This window comes from Chelonoidis abingdonii, chromosome 3 (assembly GCF_003597395.2).
Source record: "Chelonoidis abingdonii isolate Lonesome George chromosome 3, CheloAbing_2.0, whole genome shotgun sequence".
Classification (NCBI taxonomy): Eukaryota; Metazoa; Chordata; order Testudines; family Testudinidae; genus Chelonoidis; species Chelonoidis abingdonii.
This window is the reverse complement of record NC_133771.1, coordinates 27,593,294-27,616,062: the sequence shown is the minus strand read 5'-3', so window position 1 is coordinate 27,616,062 and position 22,769 is coordinate 27,593,294. Positions and strand designations below refer to the sequence as shown.

Sequence of the window (22,769 nt, the reverse complement as noted above, 5' to 3'; positions counted from 1 at the left end):
GTTTCCTCATAGCTAAGAAAACAACAAAGACCCCGAGTATACAAATTCCCGCCCCTGACTTTAAACAATCCAGTTCTCTGATTGGTCCTCTGGTCAGGTGTTCGGTTACCCTTTTCAGGTAAAAGAAACTTAACCCTTACCTTACCTATCCATTTATGACAACCCTACATTACTTTTTCTTCAGTAAAGGTTTGTCTACCCAAAAGTTGTACTGCTTTAACTTCTATGCACAAAAGTTATACTGTTTTAAACTATGTTGGTACAGTTAAAGCAGTACAGCCTCCTAGTGTATTATATCAATGTAAAGGCACTTTGTTTCCGTATGAGGAGGAGAATAACCTACACTAATATAAAGGCACTTTTATACAGGTATAACATGCTCATACTAAGGGTTGTACTGGTAAAATTATATTGGTAAAAACTGCACCTCTAACTGAAAGAGTAATACCAGTATAAAAACTGTGCACAGACCAGGCCTTACTGATGCTGAATTGAACAATAACTTTATTAATCAAAAAGAGATGATCAATGTTTGATCTTGGTGTAACCCTCCTATCAGAAGGAGATCTGCTGTGGTAGAACACTGATTTTCAATTACATTTGTGTTCGTAAGTCACTTAGATGTTTTAGTAAATTCCACCCTAGGACCTTAACTTTGGCCACCCCTAATCAGGTTGAATAGTACCTTCCTGCAGAAGTAGTCCCACTGGTTTTGATCAGAACTACTTGTGGTGTAAAGTATTACTCATGAGGAGTGAGGAGAAAGCATTGGGACCTTTGTAGGTCTATCCCACGCACTGTAATTAAAAATTAAATTTGGCTCTCTCCACAAAATATATGTGGCACTCTGCCTTACTGACTTCTTTTGGCAGCAAGTCCCAGAAGTGGGCTTTAAGCAGCAAAAACACAAGTGTCGATTTGTTTTAAAATATATTGCCTTTCAATTTCTACCAGAGACTTCTTGGTATTAAAGTAAAAAGAATCATTTGATCAGTTTCCATTACACTGCCCATAATCTTTGTGTTGGCTATTTTCAGGAACAAAGACTGTGGATATCTGAATCTCAATGTAAAGGATCAATCAGGATAATAAAAGAAGATGCCTGAGAATAATTCCAGAGAAGTGCGAAGATTTTTAATCCTTTTTTAAATCTGGTATAGTTAGGCTATGACGTATGAGTATGGGATGCTGTGGCACTTTGGGACATAAGAGATGCTTGTATGGAAGAGTATACATAATGAATTTAGGAAGAGGGAATACTAGAGTACTTGTAAAGAAGAACTGCTTATAAAATAAAAGCTAATTAAAGCCCAAACTCACCTCTACGGGTAGCATGTGCTTAGTCTCATACAAAGAACGACAGATCTTCAAAATTTCATTTCCCATATCCTCTTTTTGCTCAGTTGGGCATCTCGATAGCATGACTGTCCCTAGTTTCACCCATGGATTATTACTCATGTAGGTGCTAAAAAAACAAACAAACAAGAAAACAAAATTCAGACAACTGTATTTTAAAAAATTGTGAATAAAATCATGGCATAACAGTATGAAAAAGTGAAAAAGATCTGGGGCCAAGTAGGGCACTCTGATTCTAAAACTGCCCCATAAAACTTAGAGCAGCCTTTGGACTATTCTATATTACAACTGTTAATATAGAACCATGGGGACCATGTTGCAGCTGTGAATTGGCATAATGGAGCTCTCTCTCCCAAACTCAACATGAAGAATGCTTGGCACACGAGTGGGCACTGCTGGCTTTACAGCAGCTGAAAATTTCCTTTAATTGGAAGTGAGATTCTTAACTTGGTAGCTTCAGCAAGACTCTGACCTCTTAGTCCCTCTCTCAGGTGATCAGAGAATCCAGCTCCTGGTTTCTCAATGAAAAACCTTCACATCAAAATCACTGACAAAAATCAACACCAAGATCCAAATATGTCAACACAGAAGGAACCAAAATATCGTTAAAAACAAACACGCACCCTTTGTGGTTGCAAACCCCATTAATTGTACATGTAAATTGGGAAAGAGGTGAACCATGTACATATCAACTGGCTATTAATTAATTAATTCCTACCATCTAGCTCTCATATATTGGTTTTCATCAGTAGATCTGAAAGCACTTCACAATCAGACACACCTGTTATACATTTAAAATTGGCCACTAATTATCCTTTTTTTCTGCACGGAATTGTGCACCATGGTTCTTGTTCCAAAGTCACCATGTGCCATAAGATATATCTACGAGAACCATTACCTGTTCTCAGTCTAAGGCAAAAACATGGATAAAAGATACCACTGTGTGGGAAGTGTTCAAAAATGCTGACTTTTTAAATGGCAGCTACTGACATGAAGTACTAATGAATGACAATGCAATTAAGGAGGAGGTTACTAAAAAGCTCACATTCACTTTAGAGTGTTAATGTCGTGTAACTGTGATTTTTGATAACAGGAATAGCGAAATATCACAATTTATCACAATCAGGTCAATGTCTCAGTCAGATTATGCCGAAGACTTCAAGCTCTAATCTACCTATTTTTAGGCACCTAGATAAATAGCCTGAGTTTCAGAGATGTTAAGTACCACACTGAGGTCAATGGGAACTGCCAGCACTAAGGACTTCTGAGGAGCAAAAATTACATTTAGATTGTAAACTTTTTGAAGGAAATAACTGTGTCCGTAAAGTATCTAGCACACATTGGACCCATAAAAATGGTAAGAGTCTCCCCCACAGATACAGTGCACACTCCTTTGGTGTGAGATCCTCACCCCCTCTCTGGCCCCTTTATGTTGGGAGAAAGGAATGGAGGAGAGTAAAGGGGTTTTAAAACTAGTTCTGCATGGGGGAGGATTCCTTTGATCTAGGAACTGAGGAAGGCAGCTGTAATGTTGTCCTCCAAGGACCCCGTTACTGGCCTGGCCTTAGGAGGCGTGCTGGGGGTGGGAGGAGTGTGTTGAGGACAGAGCAGTAGCACTAGCACTACAGAGATTTTGAGCAGTTCAGCCGGTGACAGGCTGTCATAACTTAGACAGGCCACGAAGGGGACACAAAGGTGGTTTAAAACCACCACAGGCCCCCCTCCCCATAGATTGTAAGTTGTGTGCTACACCTCTTCAAGGCACAGAGCAGTATCTTAGCCTTGACCTTGAAGAATCAACATCGGCCAACAGATATATTGACCACAGTCAAAAGACAGACTTACTTGTGATGGAGAAAAATATGACCACCTCACATTAGCAGTGGAAAGCAGGAAAAAGGGTGTCTTTGAACCTACCTTCCAAGTACACAGGAAGGTTTCAAAATTAATTCAAACTAAAATGGAAAACCACAGTATGATCGACTCATACCCAATGGAATTGGATTAATTATAAATCACGTCACTCATCGGGCACCTACTGACATACATGCTGTTTAAAACAGCAACTCTGAGGTACCTTGTAAACCTTGCATTGCTAATGTTGCTACTGAGTTGCAATTGGTAAAAAATACAATCACAAATCATAAGCAGTGAATACTGTACAGCTCCAGTTACTGCTGAAAGAACCAAACAGCTCATATCAAAAGAATCAGGCAGAAACACAGCCCAAGCAATAGAGCTGGGGAGGACAACTGTCAACGTCCATTAACCTATGCTTCCCCTTACCTACTCACAATGTCTAGTGAAAGACGAGCAATACTGGCTTCAGGTGAAGAGGTTTGTAGTGGGCAGGCGTGGCTCCCCTCCTCCTCGGAGAGGGTCGAGCCCCGCAGCTCTGAGCCCACACCTCAAAGGATCAGGCAGCGACTTGGAACTATAAAAGCTGGCCCTCAGAGCTCAGTCAGGCCCCAGCTGCCAGAGAATCAGACGTACCTCGGGGAGCTCGAGACTGGGAGACTCCGGCGACCCAGGGGAGCTGCCCAGACTGGCTGGCGCTCCCCTGCGCTCGCTACTGGGAGGAGCTGTCTGAGCTTCCCCACCCCTGCTACCCAGAGGAGCTGACAGGGCTTCCCCACCCCTGCTACCCGGAGGAGCTGAAGGGGCTTCCCTGCCCCTGCTGCTACCCAGAGGAGCTGCCGGCGCTACCCTGGCCCGACTATCCCGAGGAACTCCCGGACCTACCACCCAGCCCCGGCCGCGATGAGCCTATGCTCGTGGACCCTTCAGAGGCCGACGTTAGGACCCAGGTAGGTCCCAAGGGGGAGTACAGAAGCAGCCCGGGGGCAGCCGACCCCAGTCCGGCTGCGGAGTTACCGGAGCCTATGTCAGTGTGTTGCGCTCAGGATCCCCATTGACTGACCAGCAGAGTGATAGCTGCTGTTAGGGCCCCAGGCTGGGACGCAGTGGAGTGGGAGGCCTGCGTCCCTCCTGCCATCCCACTCCGGGCTGGCAGACTCCCCCTTTCCCTGGCCTGAGGAGGCCGATAACAGTTACTGTTGCTCAGCCCTGACCAAAGGCCTGAGCTTACTGACTCAGCACTTGTTACCCGCCCTGACCTAGGGCTGGACCTTAATCTATTACTGGTACTACTCAGGCCTGACCCAGGCCTGAGCTTACTGACTCTGTGTTTGCTGTCCGCCTTGGCGTAGGGCCCGGTGCCTCGTGGCTGGTATGGCAGCCCTGCCAGAGGGCCTGAGCCCCTTGCCCGCTGGACGGACAAGCACCGCAAGGACCGCCAGGCTAGTTTCCCGGACCAACCGGAGTGGAGTGGGTTGGTGTGGCTCCCCTTCCCCCCCCTCGGAGAGGGTCAAGCCCCGGCCGCACACATTTACAAGGTTATTCTATCCTGATCTGTGTAACAGATAGAGAGATACTAGTAGTAGTTACATTTGAGTGAGAAATGACTAAAAGCCATTATCTTTATTCTTTCTTGACAACTTAAGAGTATTTTAATCAGTCATAGTCAATGAGCACTCACTGCTGCAAGCCATGATGCTATCAGTATAGTTCCTCACTTCCTCATCTTCCAACCTCCTGGGTCAAACCTAGGCATAGTAGTTAATATCGAAAACCACGATGCCAGAATGTGTGCTGCAGCTGCTGCATAACCCACAAGAGAGACAGAGGAAGAATGCTGCAGCTCCATCATTGTCACTGGCTAAATTAATAGCTTATGCTGTGGTTCCAGGATCAGACTCCTGAGTCATCTCAGGACCCATACGTAAATCTGTGGTAGAGATTATCCTTGAATTGAGGGATCAGCGACAATGAGCTTCTGCTGCCTGATCGGTCTCCTGCTTATGATTCCCTCTGTCCCTAATGTTTTTTTAATCTTAATAGGTGCTGTCTCCTTAGTAAATGAAGAAAAACTCATTTTTTTTTTCCATTACGAGAAGGAAAAAAGAAAGTCACCCTTCAATGTGTCGAAGAATTTAAAACAAGAAATGAATAGAAACCAGAACTAGGACTCTACATTTTCCCATGTCTTTCTAAAGCCTTGCTGCCAAGATAGATGTCTAGTTCTGTGCTAAACTCTTCCCAATATTATAGAACTCATTAGGTTACAGATGTAATAGACCTATAAGGACATTGTTCTCTCTAGCATATTCTCAAATATTTTGTCCATTTTTGTATTAAAAGCCTGTTCGGAGTTGGAGGATCACAAAGGCATTATTCAGTTAGCAAGAATTTGACATTACAAAGCAGAATTTATCATTTGACTTTCATCTTCTCTCTGTTGCATGATGTATAAGTATAATCAGTTTCAAATTCAAATAGGGAAAAATGTGTGTCTCTCTTTTTTTTCTTTAAAGTGAAAGAGGTTAACATTTCATTGCTTGGGCCCTGAATGTGACACTTCTTTGCACAGGATCATCAGTTTTTTCTATGACGACGGTGTTAATCAGATATACCTTCCCAGGTGTTTGATTTTCAAATAATGGATTGTGATTGGGGATGGATGACCTACCTCGTTAAAAAATAAAATGTGATCTAATCTTCTGATCCCTTAAACCATATCTTTTTGCAAATTCCAAAAAGTTTTGTTCATTTTGGTATGGATTAAAAAAAGGATTGAATGTCTCAAATTCAGGAAGAAGTGCCAAAATATCATAAAAAATAACTCCTATGATATTGCCAACCCTGCAAAAAAACTCATGAAGCTCTTAAAATTTTCTCCAGAGAGCAAGATGCCTGGATAATTTTCTTAAAAAATGTTTTGTTTTGCAATTCAGCCAGTAGCAGCAATCTGCATATACAGTCAAATCTACTAAATAAATATTTAACATGTCATATACATTCACATCTACTATATAATTATTAAACATGTCACATAAGGATGTAAAGAGAAAGGAAACATTTAATTTGCCTGTTTAAGAAAATGAAGAACAAAAAACTGCCTCTGTAATCTTTCCAAATGTGTTCAAACATGAGTCAGGTCTTCACAAAACATGAAATTGGCTTAATCATGATATTTAAAAAAATAAATAAGTGGTGAATTTCTTTTATTTGTTTACTGGTTTTGGAGTCTTTAGGGCATACTCAGGTCACATTATCAAGGTTTCCTCCTGAATTAGAAGGGCTAGAAACATACTGCTTTTAAAATGAAAACTGTGATTTTCATTTATTCAGAGGACTCCACAGCTGGGGCTTAGAGGAAAAACACCACATATCACAAAGTTTGTGATAAAATCCCAAGATTCGGTAACACTGTATTGTCCCTTTAATAAAGGAGTGAGGGTAAAACTGAACAAAAAATAAAATAAAACTCAGTGACAAAATTCTGCTGAAAAGTGTTAAGCAATTGCAAAGAAAAAGTTGCTGAACATTGAACTATAACTGGGAGATCTGAATGGGACACAGTATGCAAGAGACAGGAGGTACATGTAGGCAGCCAGAACCAAATGTTTGGGAGCTCCAGAAGAGGCAAACTGCGCGACAAGGAATGATTGCTATATTTGGGTGATCAGTTTTCCTTTCTGACCCATTCAAAAATTTGTTTTTACTAGTTTCACTACTCAAAAAGAAATTATTAACCACTCTGTCTAAAAGGAATGAAGTGGATACTCACTGCCTGTGGAATTACCAGCAAAGCCTAGGTCTTCTAGAAGTAACATTTCAGGAACAAATGTGATACAGAGCTAGATTGCAGGATTAACTGGTATGTGAGTATGAAAAGAGGCAGAGAAATGAAGTCCCAATGGTTGTAAGGAAAAGAGGACAGACCAGAACAAAGCAGGAAATGCCTGCAGCCTTTCCAGAGACGCTTTGAGAGGAACTCTGAGCTCTGCTGTCAGTGACCACTTGGGGAGAGACGAGAGGAAGTGCAGACTGACAGGCCTGAAGGAAGCAGAGATGGTGATATATTTTTTCTGATCATCTGTGAACCTAGACCACACAAAAAATAGTTATCTATCTTTCATAACTATTGTTCTTTGAGATGTGTTGCTCATGTTCATTCCATGTTAGGTGTATGTGCACCCACGTGCATGGCTGCCGGAGATTTTTCCCTTAGTGCTATCCATAGGGCTGGCTCTGGTGCACCCTGGAGACCTGTGCTAATGTGCCGGTATATGAGTCACCGCCGGCCCTGCACCCTCAGTTCCTGCTTGCTGTTGACTGACAGAGGGGAAGGAGTGTGGATCATGGAATGGACATGATCAACACATCTTGAAGAACAACAGTTATGAAAGGTAGGTAACCATTTTTAATTCAAGTGCTTGCTCTGTCTATTTCATGTTAGGTGATTCACAAGCAGTATCCCTGGAGGTGGGCTCAGAGTTCACCATCATGCTCTGATGAAGCTGCTCTGCTGAAGCTGGCATCATCCTAGGCCTGCTGGGTGATGGTGCAGTGGGATGCAAAGGTATGAATCGCAGACCAGGTGATGGCCCTACAGATATCCTGGATCGGTGCCTGCGTGAGGAAGGCTACTGCTGATGCTTGCGCTCTGGTGGAATGAGCAGTCATGATGGTTGGAAGTAACATCCCTGCTTGTTCATAGCAGAATCTGATACAGGTAGTTATCCACAAGGAGATTCTCTGTGTGGACACAGGCAGACCTTTCATCCTGTCCATCACTGTGACGAAGAGCTGCGTTGACTTATGGGAGAGTCTGGTCCTCTTGATATAGAAGGCTAAGGCTAACATCAAAAGAGTGTAACCGACACTCCTCGTTCATCTTGTAAGGCTTCGGAAAGAAAACCGGCAGGAGGATGTCATTATTATTGTGGAACTGTGACATCACCTTAGGTAAGAAGGCTGAGTGGGGTGCAGCTGGACTTTGTCTTTGTAGAACACCATATAAGGGGGTTCAGATGTCAATGCTCTAATCTTGGAAAACCTATGGGTCAAAGTGATAGCCACGAGGAAGAAAACCTTCCACAAGAGGAGCAGCTGAGAACACTAACCCAGCAGCTTGAAAGGAGAACTTGTGAGCCTCGATAGCACCAGGTTTAGGTCCCAATGAGGAACAGGATCATGAATCTGTGGTTATAGCCTGTCCAGACCTTTTAGGAACTTGATTGTCATGTCGTGACCAAAGACGGATCTACCCTGGATAGGAGGGTGAAAAGCTCTAATGCATCAGAGACCAAAGTTACTCATGGGAGCAGAGCTACAAATGGGACCCCTTCCAAAACACCTTGTGGTTTTGTCCACTAAGCCAGAGATCACAGGACGTTTGATGCAACTGCGACCACTAAGTCCAACTTGTGTCTGCTGGGAGAGAAAACCAATGCCAGTCACGTCTGTAGAGTTCTGACCTGTAGCCGCGTGTGTCAAACCACATAGGTACACGCTGCCATGTGACCCAGCAGCTTGAGGTATACCTGGGAAGTCGTGCGTGGGTGGGCTCTGACATGCTTGATGAGATCCAACATACCCCGAAATTGGGGCTCTGGCAGGTAGGCTCTAGCGTGGGTGGAGTCAAGTACTGCTCTTATAAACTCTATTCTTTCAACTGCGGTCAGAGTTAATTTTTGTTTATTGACAAAAGATCCTGATGTGTCTTCTACCAAAAAAAGGCTGTGCTGCCCTTGGGCCTGTGACCTGCCTCTGACAAGCCTGTCATCAAGGTAGAAATAGATTTGAACACATCTGCACCTCAGGTAAGTGGCCACCACCACCATGCACTTCATGAAGACCCTCAAAGCAGATGACAGAATGAAGGACAGTGCTGTGAATAGATAGTGGCACTGCCCCACAACAAAAAATGGAGGAATCTCCTGTGGCCATGGAAGACCATTATCTCTGAAAACTTGTGGCGATGGGGGAGGTCCCAGACGATTGGAAAATGGCAAATATAGTGCCTATTTTTAAAAAAGGGAAGAAGGAGAATCCAGGGAACTACAGATGGGTCAGTCTCACCTCAGTCCCCAGAAAAATCATGGAGCAGGTCCTCAACGAATCCATTCTGAAGCACTTGGTGAATACATGTTGACTATTTCTGATCACCGTCCTCTCCTCCAAGAGCAAGTCATGCCTGACTAACCTGATTGCCTTCTATGACGAGATAATTGGCTCTGTGGAAATGGGGAAAGTGGCCGATGTGATAAACCTTGACTTTAGCAAAGCTTTTGATATGGACTCCCACAGTATTCTTGTCAGCAAGTTTAAAAAAATATGAATTGGATGAAGGGACTATAAGGAGGATAGAAAGCTGGCTACATTGTCGGGTTCAATGGGTAGTGATCAACAGCTCGATATCTATTTGGCAGCCGGTATCAAGCAGAGTGCCCCAGGGGTCGGTTCTGGGGCCAGTTTTGTTCAACATCTTCATTAATGATCTAGATGATGGAAAGGATTGCACCCTCAGCATGTTGACAGATGACACTAAGCTGGAGGGAGAGGTAGATACGCTGGAAGGTAGGGATATGGTCCAGAGTGACCTAGACAAATTGGAGGATTGGGCCAAATGAAATCTGATGAGGTTCAACAAGGACAAGTGCAGAGTCCTGCATTTAGGTCAGAAGAATCCCATGCACTGCTACAGGCAGGATATCAACTGGCTAAGCGGCAGTTCTACAGAAAAGGACCTGGGGATTACAGCGGTTGCCAAGAAGGCTAATGGCATGTTGAGCTGCATTAGTAAAAGCACTGCCAGCAGATTGAGGGAAGTGATTATTCCCCTCTATTTGGCACTGGTGAGGCCACATCTGGAGTATTGTGTCCAGTTTTGGGCCCTCCACTACAGAAAGGATGTGGACAAATTGGAGAGAGTCCAGTAGAGGACAATGAAAATGATTAGGGGGTTGGAGCATATGACTTATGAGAAGAGGCTGAGGGAACTGGGCTTATTTAGTCTGCAGAAGTGTGTGTGTGTGGGGAGGTATTTGATAGCATCCTTCAACTACCTGAAGGGGGGGTAGTTCCAAAGAGGACGGAGGTAGGCTGTTCTCAGTGGTGGCAGATGACAGAACAAGGAACTATGGTCTCAAGTTTCAGTGGGGGAGGTCTAAGTTGGATATTAGGGAAAACTATTTCACTAGGAGGGTGCTGAAGCACTGGAATGGGTTACCTAGGGAGGTGGTGGAATCTCCTTCCTTAGAGTTTTTTAAGGTCAGGCTTGATAAAGCCTTGGTTGGGATGATTTAGTTGGGGTTGGTCCGGCTTTGAGCAGGGGGTTGGACTAGATGACCTCCTGAGGTCTCTTCCAACTCTAACCTTCTATGATTCTAAGACAGAAATATGGAATTAGGTGTCCTTTAAGTCAAGGGTGGCATACCAGTCTCCTGGATCCAGAAAGGGGATGATTGAGGCCTGGGAGACCAAGCAGAACGTCAACTTCTTGAGATATCTGTTGAGGCAACACAGGTCTAAGATGCATCTGGGGTCCCCCTTGGCCTTCGGGATTACCAGGAGTAAAACCCTTTCCCCCTCATAACTTGAGGAATCTCCTCCAAGGACCCCAGACATAGGAGGGATTCCATCTCCTGGACAAGAAGATGCTTGTGAAAAGGGTCCTTGAAGAGGGACGGGGAAGGGGGATAGTAGGAGAGATGGAGAAAATCTGCAGAGTCTAGCCAAGTGCTATGGTGTTGAGCACCCAGCGGTCCAAGGTGGCCTTGGCCCATGCAGCAAATAAGGGAAATAGATTGTTCCAAAATAAAAGGGGGGATGGATTCTGGGGCAAGACTGGAACTGTGTCCTGGACACACCCTCAAAATGCCTGCCAAGGACCACCTGAGTGACATGCAGGGCCCAACTGGGCAGCTGAGGGGGACAGAGTGGATTGGAGGAGTTTAAAGCCCCTGTCTTTCTCTTTGTAGAAGGTCTGCCATTGTGGACCCGAGAATCTGGGCAGAGATGACTGCCAGAAGTGTTTCCTCGAGGCCTGCGGCATGTATAGGCCCAAGGAGCAAAGCGTGGCACAGAAATCTTGCAGGCCGTGCAGCCTGGCATCCGTCTGCTCCGAAAATGGAGCAGTGCCCTCGAAGGGGAGGTCCTGAATGGACTGCTGCACCTCTTGAGACAGCCCCAAAGATTGCAGCCAGGGGCCCTGCTGGGTGGATACAACAGAGGCCATGGACCTGGCCACCAAATTAGCCACATCCAATGCAGTTTGGAGAGAGGCTCTGGCCACTGTCTTGCCCTCCTCACAGATGGATAGAAACTCTTGTCTGAACTCCTGTTGCAGGGGGTCCTTGAATTTGGCCACAGAGTCCCAAATGTTATAATTATATCTCCCCAGCAACACTCATGGAGACTGGCCATGCAATAACTTTTTCTTCCAAACGAGTTTCCTTGTGTCCTTATTTTTAGGTGTGGCAGCATTCACCACAAGAGACCTGAGAGGTGGGTGGGAATACAACTATTCATAGCCCTGGGCTAGGACATAATATTTCTTTTCTGCTTTTTTTGATGTTGGGGCAGAGAGGATGGGCTCTGCCAAAGGGCCTTAACTACTTTTAGCACTCCTTCGTGTACCGGAAACGCTGCCGCAGCCACCAGAGTATCCAAAGAGGCTGTCCAAGGGCTCTGTGAGCTCCTCTGCTTCTAGCCCAAAGTTTGAGGTCATCCTCTTCAAAATGTCCTGATGGCCCTGAAAGTTATCTGTTGGGAGTGGGTGGGTGGGCCTGGCGACTGCTTGTCCGGGGATGACGAGGATGATGGCAACACTGTGCTGGGGACCCTTCTTCCACTGGAGAGGCTTCCCCCTCAGCTGAAGCCTGTACCTTGGTACCTGCATTGGAACTTGAATCCGGTTCCTGTGCTGAGGCAGGAGGCGTTGCAGTCTGCTTTACCGATGTGACTGTGGATGACTGCTAGGAGTATGGTCCCGGCATTGTAGGGAGCCCTCATGGGCTCCAGTACGGCCAATGTAGTTGCCAATGATCTTGCGGTCAGACACCTGCTGCAGGGTTAGTACCGGAGTCTAACACCTGGACTGACCAGTGCCTTTGGAATTGGGAACTGACATCCCCTTCCAACTCGAAGGACGACTCCTCTCTCGGGTACAACAGTGGTGCTGACAGTGCCTCTCACTGATGGCTATGGTGCGAGGCTGAGTGGTGCCAAGGGGAAGGTGACCGGTGGATGAATTTGGAGATTGGTGCCATATCAGAGACTAGTGTCTAGTTGGAGGTGAGAGATGTGGAGACAGAGACTGAGGTATCAGAGACCAGGAACAGGCTGGCGCATTGGTGAGTGGCAGCGTGGTGGTGGTGAGGAAGGAGGCTGGTACTGAGGAGACTGGGACCGACACTGTGAGGTTGGTGATCCATGCAGTGGAGACAGGTACTGGGAATGTGGGACTGGGGATGTGGGGTAGAAGACCAAGGACATGGTGCCAGAAACTGGGATCATGGAGTTGTGGATCGATGTAAGGACTTCTTCAGCAAATGGTGATGAACAAGCAACCACTAAGGGGGGCCTGTCATGGTATTTAGCCCCAATCTGAACCTTAGCGTCCAAAAGATGGGGTACCAGCATGAATCCCCCTAAGCTTAATTACCAGCTTAGATCTGATAACTGCCACTAATCAGGACCTGGAGTGCCTGATAAACTCTGGTTTCCCCAAAACCTTCCCTGGGGACCCCAAGACCCAGATCTTTACTGGATCTTGAGGAGCACAAGGAAAGTAAACACCTTATTCCTTCACCATATGCCTTCCCAAGCTTCCCCTCCCTGGGTTACCCTGGAAGATCACTGTGATTCAACTCCTTGAATCTTAAAACACAGAGGAATTCCACCTCCACCCCCCCTCGCCCACCAATTTCCTGGTGAGTACCGACTCAATTTCCTTTGAGCCCTAAACCAGGGGAAAAATCAATTAGGTCTTTTAAAGAGAAAAACTTTTAATAAAAGAAAGAAGAATAACGATAATTACTGTAAATTCAAGATGGAATATTACAGGGTCTTTCAGCTTATAGACACTAGAAAGAAAATCTCCTCCCCCAGCACAATACAAATTAAACTACTTCCAGCAAACTACACGTTTGCAAATAAAGAAAAACAATCAAAAAGACTAAAGCCACCTTTATCCTGATACTTACTTAAATTAGAACAGAAGAGATTTTTTCAGAAAGATTGGAGGAATCTGCTTACGTCTGATCCCTCTCAGACCCCAGAGAGAACACACACAGAGAACAAAAACACACAAAAAAAAGCTTCCCTCCACCCAGATTTGAAAGTATCTTATCTCCTGATTGGTCCTCTGGTCAGGTGTTCTGGTTCACTGTTTGTTAACCCTTTACAGGTGAAAGAGACATTAACTCTTAGCTATCTGTTTATGACAGGGCCTAAAGGAGGCTTCCCCTTGGGTAGGAGGGCCTTCACTGGCTCCATTGATGGAGGGAGGTCTCGTGGTGTAAGCGGCACCAGCAGAGACATCAGGTCCCAAGCTGCTTGAAAAGACTGAGGGTAGCATAAGCTTCTTGGGACCCCTGCTGCTCCCTGGAGTTGGAGGCAGTTCCCATACTGGGCTCGGAGCCCTGGGTGGAGAAGCTACACCTTGCAATACTGATGAAGGCAGAGGACTTGACCTGGGCCCTTTGCCTGCTGCCCTTTCCCGTCCTTCTTTAAGGCTGAGAGTACCTATGTTTCGCGCGCTGCTTCGTGTATCGCTTCCACAGCACTGGTGATGGTGAGCGGTACCAAGGCGAACACAGTGTCAGTGGGGGGATCCATGGCAAGGTACTCTGCACGAGTTGGAGCAAGAGGGTTCCGAGTCTGGTCTAAGGGCCACCTCCCTCAGAAGGGCTTTGAGATTAATGTCTGTCTTTTTGAGTGTGTGCTGTAAAGCCCTTGCAAATTTTGCATTTTTCTTTAACACACGATTCCTCCAGACACTTCAGACAGCTTGTATGAGGGTCACTGACTCGCATGGGTTTGTGACAAAAGGCAGATAGTTTGAATCCCACGGACTGGCATGCCCTGCCCTAGGGACAAAGTCCCTAAAGTGACGATTGACTATTCTTAACTACTCATCTAACTAACTCTACTTCAGATAAGTATATACAACTATATACAAAAACTGAGAGCAGTTTGCGAATTGGAAAGGGATACAGGCGGTACAACGATCGTCACAGGCGGTAAGAATGAAGGGAGAGGGCGCAGGGCCGCGGAGTCTCATATCCTGGTGAATGAGTGCAGGGCTTTAGGGGGCACCAGAGCTGGCTCTACAGATACCACTAGGGGAAAAATCTCTCAGCCGTGCACACAGGCATGCACACACCTGACATGGAACTGACATGAGCAAGCACTTGAGAAGAACTCTACTTGCCAGCTGGCTCATTTGCCGCATGAAGAATTTCAGAGGATTTACAAAGTAAAATAATTCATGTACTCCTTTGAAAATTTAAGGCTCTGCAACAGATTGCCATAAAAATAAATAAAAAACCTCACAGTCTTTATCACTAATAGTTTCTGAAGAGAATCCTGCCTCGCATTACAGCTTTCAACAGAAAGTCAATGCTAAACGTTTTTAAAAGGACATTTACTACGGGTTTGGATATTTGGGGAAAGACTGAAATGCCCAGGGAGATTAGAGAGGCTATTAAAATAAAAAAATCAGTAATAATGGCAGATTTCAACTATCCCCATATTGACTGGGTACGTATCACCTCAGGAAGGGATGCAAAGATAAAGTTTCTTGACACATTAAATGACTGCTTCTTGGAGCAGCTAGTCCTGGAACCCAGAAGAGGAGAGGCAATTCTTTATTTAGTCCTAAGTGGAGCACAGGATCAGGTCCAAGAGATGGATATAGCTGGACTGCTTGGTAATAGTGACCATAATATAATCAAATTTAACATCCCTATGGTGGAGAAAACACCACAGTGGCCAAACATTGTAGCATTTAATTTCAGAAAGGGAACTACACAAAAATGAGCAGGTTAGTTAAGTAGAAATTGAAAGGTACAGCACCAAAAGCAAAATCCTTGCAAGCTGCATGGAAATTTTTTTAAAGATCGCCCTAAGAGGCTCAACTAAATGTACAAATTAAAAAACATAGTAAGAGAAGCAAAAAGAGCCACCATGGTTAACAACAAGTAATAAGAGCAGTTGCAGGTCAAAAAGGCACCCTTTAAAGTAGAGTTACATCTTAATGAGGAAGAACAAAGGAAGCATAAACTCTGACAAATGAACTCGTAAAATATATGAAGGGAAAGCGCCAAAAAGAATTTGAAAGAACAGCTAGCCACAGACTCAAAAAGTTAATAGCAAATAATTTTTTAAGTACATCAGACAGCAGGAAGCCTGCTTAAAAACGCAGTGGGGGGCCAATAGACGATCGAGATGCTAAGGAGCACTCCGACAGGAATGATAGAGGCCTATTGGGCAGAGAACTAAAGATTCCTTTGCATCCATCTTTTAGGTTGGGAATGGAAGGGAGATTCCCTGAACCTGAGCCCATTCTTTTAGATCTCAAATCGAGGAAGGCTGTGCCAGACTGAGGTTGCCATTAGAGGTGCAAATCGAAACTAAACAGTAATAATTGATGGCTATCAGAACACCGATCTGAAGAAACCCAAATATAAAATTGCAGACTCTACTGTCGTCTGTAACCTAATCTTGAAAGCTTTGACCACAACGAGATACCAATGCAATGCTATTTCAAAAAAAGGGCTCCGAGGGCTACTGGCAATTAACAGCAGTTGGTAGGTTGACTTTAGTAACCCTAGGGAAAACTAGTAATACTATAAGAAAACAGAACAAAATTGGAACACAGCAAGCATGAACAATTGTTGGGGAATAGTCAACATGGCTTTTGTAAAGGGGAAATCTGCTTCACAATCTATCCAAATTCTTTCAGGGGTCAACAAAATGTGGAACAAGGGGGAATCCATTGGGTAGCAGTGCGTTTAGAGTTTCCACGCACAGCATCTTGACAGGTCTCTTCACCAAAGGTTCTTAAGCAAAGTAAACAGTCATGGGCATACAGAGGGAAGTTCTCTCATGGATGGTTGATGGTTAAAAGCACAGGAATCAAGTAAGAATAAATGGTCATTTTCAGAAATGTTCGAAGAGGTAAATTAGTGGTGGTCGCCCAGGGGTCTGTACTAGAACATGTCTATTCAAAGATATTCAAAATGTGACTGAGAAAAGGGGTAAAACAGGAAGGTGAGCAAAATTTGCAGATGAAGCAACAACTTCTTCAAGATAGTAAGCTCCCAGGAGACTGCAAAGAATCGTACAAAAGCGATCTCTCCAAACTGGGTGACTGGCAACAAATGCAGATGAAATTCAGTATTGAATAAATGCAAAGCAACTGCTGATATAAAGCGTCCTACCTCGATTCTGAACCCTTTAGTGTTTTCATAACCTGAGAAGGCTACCAATGAAAACCCTTCCAAGCCTACTACCGAGCTTGGATTTATCTCGCGTGCCACCCAAAGGATGCAGGCTCTGATCGCCGCACACGTCACCAAACTATCCCTGGGGGACCCCCCAAGGAACACCAGAGCCCCTGGGTCCTACTCTATCTCATGCCCCCAGCTTCCCCCCTTCCCTGGGTTAGCCTGACGCGATGCCGTACTATTCTCCTTAATACAAACAGAGTGGGCATTTTAACTTCCCCTGAGGCTATGCATCCAAACCTGGTCAAGCTACACACAAAGATTCTCACCCCCTCCTTTCGTTCCTAGCTTAACCAGAGATAAGACCTCAAGCAGTTTAAAAGAAACTTTATATAAAGAGAAAGATACATAGACGATACTCTGCATAAAACTCATACATATAAGGCAATTGCTTATAAGAAAATAGAATAACAGTCTATTAAAAAAATAGCCAATGTAACCCAGTCCAGCACAGCACAACACGTACATACAAACCAAGCATATAACAGCTTTATTGCTTTGCACCTTTGTTACTCACAACTTGGTAGTAGCAGGGTAAGAAAGAAGATTGGAGATAGAAAAAAAGTGTTCTCTACATAAGCCGAAAGAAACCAAACAGACACAGACTAAAGCCAAACCCCTCCAGAGGTTTCCTCCCTTTCTTTTTAAAAATCCCTTTTCCTGATTGGTACTCTGGTCAGGTGTTTGGTTCCCTTTGCAGGTAAAAGAAACATTAACCCTTAGCTATCTATTTATGACAAATGCACATTGGAAAACATAATACCAACTATACATATAAAATGATGGGGGCTAAATTAGCTGTTACCACTCAAGAAAGAGATCTTGGAGTCATTGTGGATAGTTCTCTGAAAACGTCCACTCACGAGCAGCAGCAGTCAAAAAACCAAACGGAATGTTGGGAATCATTAAGAAAGGGACAGATAATAAGACTGAAAATATCATATTGCCTCTATATAAATCCATGGTTTGCCCACATCTGCATGCAATATTCAAGATATATTAGACTTAGAAAAGGTTTAAAGAAGGGCAACAAAAATGATTAGGGGTTATGGAACGGCTACTGTATTAGGAGAGTCTAATAAGATGGGAACTTTTCAGCGTGGAAAAGAGATGACTAAGGAGGGATATGATAGAGGTCTATAAAATCATGACTGTTGTGGAGAAAGTAAATAAGGAAGTGTTATTTACTCCTTCTCATAACACAAGAACTCAGGGACACCAAATGAAATTAATAGGCAGCAAGTTTAAAACAAACAAAAGGAAGCTTTCCACCCCCCCCCCCAGTACATAGTCAACCTGTAGAACTCCTTGCCAGAGGATATTGTGAAGGCTAATACTATAATAGTGTTCAAAAAAGAACTAGATAAATTCATGGAGGATAGGTCCATCAATGGCTATTAGCCAGGATGAGCTTGGATGGTGTGTTTGCCAGAAGCTGGGGATGGGTGACGGGATGGATCACTTGATGATTACCTGTTCTGTTCATTCCCTCTGGGACACCTGGCATTGGCCACTGACGGAAAACAGGATCCTGGGCTAGAGGGAACTTTGATCTGACCCAGTATGGTCATTCTTATGTTCTTAATGAGAGGCACTTTAATTCAGGAGAGTTATTAATGTTAATAGTTAAAAACTGTGATTTAAAAAAATAATCTCTATTATTTAAATCTAATTTTAAATAAAATTTAATAAGAAAATGACAATTTGCTGAGTGCAAAATGACAAAAACCAGGACTAGTGAGTTCATCCTTAAGTATGAAACATATTCATCCTGTGGAAAAAAAATAAAGAGGGTAAGTTCTTTTCACATGTTTAATGGACTAAGGGTAGAGATATAATGATGATGATTTGTTTTTGATTTTTAGGAGACAAAAATTCTTTAGGGTAACAAGTCTAGCAATTTTTTTTTTAAAAGAACTTGTTTCATAAAAGAAATATAGTTATTTCTGACTTATATTTGACCATATCTGGGGAATCATTTTAAAAATCTAATCAAAGGATAAACTCTGAAGTTCATGACAGAAAATCTGAGATGCACAGGAGAGGCTTTAATTTACTGGTCAGAAGGCTAACGATCACTTATATGTCACAAGTCTCCTGGTAACTATCCTGCAGAAATTTTGGAAAGGTTTCTATCTATCTTAGAAGACTGCACAGTGCTTGTTAGCAGCTATTTCTATGCTTGTAGGTGGCTGCTGGAAAACTGCATACAGCTGTATATTTCTGTTCATAGTGTGGTATTCATGGACCATTGATTTCTGTCGCCAGTGCAATTGCAATTTCTGCTTTTGCTCTCTCCTGTTACATTCCATCCCTAATAACATATAAAGTCAACTCAAACTCTCTGTGAAGTTGATGGGAACTGCAAGAGTTTGGCACCTCTGAAAATCAGGCTATAGGACTCTGAATCAACTGGTATTCAAACAAAGACCTTGATGGGAGCTGAAATAGGCTTTTGGAAAAGGTTCCAATTTTCTACTACAAACCCTGGACAGGCTCATTCCTAGCATGAATACATAAACTTCAATCATTCTGACATTTCGGTTGATTCAAATTAAATGTGAGGCTGATAGTTAATTCAGCCTGCCCCCTCCCCCATTCTTTCACAATGCTGCTGATTTCTTTGTCAAAATACCAGTTATCAGTTGTTCTCAAGTCCTAACTTATTTAGACTTAAAAGATTTGTATAATTCATGTAGGTCTCTATTATACATTATACTGAGACTAAGACGAACCTCCAAACCAGTGGGGTTTGGTTGATCATTAGTTGGGAAGAGAATACAATTTAATCTGCACTTTGTTTTTCCTCACCCATCTGCATTATTAAAGAGAGGAATGAGTATAACAAACATGGAGCAAACTTAGCTGCTGTACTGAATCAAGTTATGAACAGATGGGAAATAGGATTGGGAAGTTGCTCATCAAGAATAGTGGATAAAATGAATAGAACACACACTATGAATGAACTAAGGGTCCTGATACTTTTCACCTTTGCTGTGCATTGTGAAGCAAAACAGGAAAAAGCACTGGATGGCGATGTGGAATATTTCTCTGTCCCTGTAGCCACCTTTAGCATCCCTGTTAAATCAGGGGAAGATCACTTCCTTCTATAGCAAGGTCTAAATTATGAGTAAAGATGAAAGATGCAATAATGCTGTTTCCATGTGGTAGAGTCATGCAGAGACCAAGTGCTGGCCTGGAACCAGTCTCAATGTGGCTGCTGAGCTAGCTGTGTTGCCACGGATTCTGAGATCAGAAGACCAAAGAGATGCATAGGGAGTCCTTTCCCAAAATTGGCTCGGGGAATGTGTGTATTTCAGCAGGGCTTTTCTGCAAACCACTGACCTCCAAAGTGATTTGTTTTTGAAAAGCCTTATAACAATGAACAATTATTTGGAGATGTCATTTTAGGAGATATAGACAGACACATCCTTTGACTGGAGAAAGAAGAGCTTGAGAAGAGTCCCACGGTCTAAGTCTAATTCTCCTTCGTAAAGAAAGAATAGCTAATAGTAACAATAACATCTGTTTCACTATAATGGACTGAAATTGTCAACATTATAAAATTATATGAAAATGATGACAATAAAATCATTAATTTAGTTGGCAGGTTTATTGTTCACAAAGGCTATAAACATAAAGTTTAGTAAAATTCTACCCCTTGGGGTAAAAAAAATCATGTTGTCAAAGTCCATAACTTTAATCTTTGTTCCAAAGTTTTGTTTTCTACATTGTATTTTGATCCATTTTGACTGCATTAAAGGTTTGTAAAATGAAAATATGTAGGGGAATGACAATGTGAATATAGGACAAGTCAGACAGCGAACACCCTACAACATTTTAATGCCTGAGAAATGCTTTCTTTGTTCATGAAAATGCAGTAAAGAATGAGTTCAGTTCTTAGTCCACAAATCCCAAACACACCGATAAAGGCTTCAAGCTGAATAATCACTGCAGATTGGTCCCTAACATATCAGTACCTTAAATGCACACAAAAGTATTATTTTTCAGGAAAATAAAAATATATCTTAATTTTTCAAACAAGCCTTTTTGGAAGTCTTCCCTATATTCAAACAGAATGTGATCAATGGCACTTGGAACTCAAAGTTAAGTGGAAGTTAGTAACCAGCCTCTCTCACCTAACTTTTGACAGATGAAAGATGGTACTGCTGGCTAGCCCATAAAAAGTTAATTTTATTGCTCTCCTTGAAGAATGAATAGAAGGATGGATGACTGCTGACAGCATAATGTAGAGACAAAGAGACTCTTTAAATCTTAGAAGTCATGATCAAAGTAGTGAACAAATGGAATGTATAGAAGCAGTACAGGTAGACAGGAAGACAAAAGACTGATACAAAAATATTGGCAAATTATGGTCTGCCATATAAATGGCTTCAGAATGTGCACAATGCTGCAAAAATAATCTTGTGTTTATTTTCTGGACATCAGTGGCCCTAAAATACATTCCTCCTTTCCCTGTAGTTTACTCTGGGATGGGAAAACTTGGTAGCAGGCGTAGAAGAGAAACGTATCATTGTCTGGTCACCTACAAAGACTGGAATGTTCCTCCACTCTTGGCCCTTCCCTGGAATGTGTCTCTGCAGTCGTTGCCCAAAAGAACAGTTTCAGAAAGAGTTTTGAGGGAGCCAGAACTGGAGTGAAAATCTTCAATCACACACTCCCTCCCCTCCTCTCTGCAGGTTTTCCACTGGGTGCTGATAGCTAGGCTTTGATTTGCAAATCAAGCAAGTATTTATAAAGTCTTTATTTGGACTAGTCAGTTTGAAGTTTAATAAGAAACACGGAGATCAGCAAAATTAAATGTGTGCCTCCTCAAAGATGCTTTCCAGAAGAAACTTTTTGTTCTACATACGCAATCGTCTTCTGTGTGCCTTCCAAAAGAGCATATTTAAGATGGTTATACTTCTTTATGTAACGGTTTGTTTGAATTCACTGACCGGAGGCTGCATGAAAGGTTCAGTAATTTCAAAATCAAAGTAGGAGACAGCATACTGTTCTGCCAGCTTTCTCTTTGAAGGAATACTTACATGCTTGCACTTTTCATAGGTGGCCAAGCTTGCAGGAGTAAAACCAAATGCTGAAACTCAGACTGACTGTTACTAGAGTGCAGGAGTTCCAGGAAGAGAGAATATCTTTTTTCTTCATTTTCAATATCAATTATCTCTACCTGCAAGAAAAATACAGCCATATAAGAACAGGATCTAAATCAGCTAACTCCGCCATACCTATGTAACAATTAATATGATGTGTTCGATCTGTGAAGGATATCACTATTGTAAAACAAGTCAGAAACACAGACTAAGGAATTTTCTCTAAATCTTCAGTTATATGCATTTGAAACTAGGAAGCACATAGATTATGGGAGATTACTTAGAATGAGGTTCCTAAAATAATATGAAACCCACACAAGAGATTAATTCAAGTGATCCCTCCACCTCCAACTTTTCACATCATTAGTTAAAAATTCCCTAGCCCTTTAAAAAAAAAAGTTCCTCTGATATTTTCCCAACATATATTACTGTGTAAAATTACTTTATTTAAAAAATGACCCTCTCCACCCTACACAAATACACAGAGTAAAAATGACCATTGTTCTCTCTAAATTGGCATCTAATCTTCATTCATGGGAAAAGGAAATTTGGATGCTGATTTTTAACTCATGTTTGCCACACAGAACAGCTGTCGACTTGCACATATTTCTCTCCATATGTACTATAAATTAAAAAAAAAATTTTTTCTCCATCTCTGTACACCATGCATCTTTAATCAGAAAACAAGCCTTCTTCTAGAATTTACTTAGTTTCCCCTGAGTCTTTCATTTGAGGACAGGTTCTATTAAACATAATTACTTTCTGCAGCTTTCCTGGTAAAAGTGCAAGATAAAAAGGTCTGGCTATTAAATGGAGGGTGCTATTAAATGAGAAGCAGCTTCTTTTTAAAAGTTTGGTTATCACACAAACAGGACTTCTCAAATGATGTATCTAATTACTGTCAACCTGTTAAATTTTTGTCAGTTTAAAAAATAATTTGTTC

The 22,769-nt window shown here is 42.8% G+C and overlaps 1 protein-coding gene across 2 annotated transcripts in view; it reads right to left on the bottom strand.

Annotated features, from left to right (window-relative positions):
* NBAS (NBAS subunit of NRZ tethering complex) overlaps nt 1-22,769 on the bottom strand; it is a 405,412-nt gene that overhangs the window by 26,152 nt on the left and 356,491 nt on the right. Inside the window, exons 49-50 of one of the 2 annotated variants that reach the window (XM_032778999.2) lie at nt 21,764-21,903; nt 1,321-1,465 (exon numbers count right to left, since the gene is read on the bottom strand). In XM_032778999.2, the coding sequence (XP_032634890.1) occupies nt 1,321-1,465; nt 21,764-21,903 (285 nt within the window). The remainder of the gene's footprint in view (nt 1-1,320; nt 1,466-21,763; nt 21,904-22,769) is intronic. The other variant, XR_012655479.1, reaches the window with a different exon arrangement.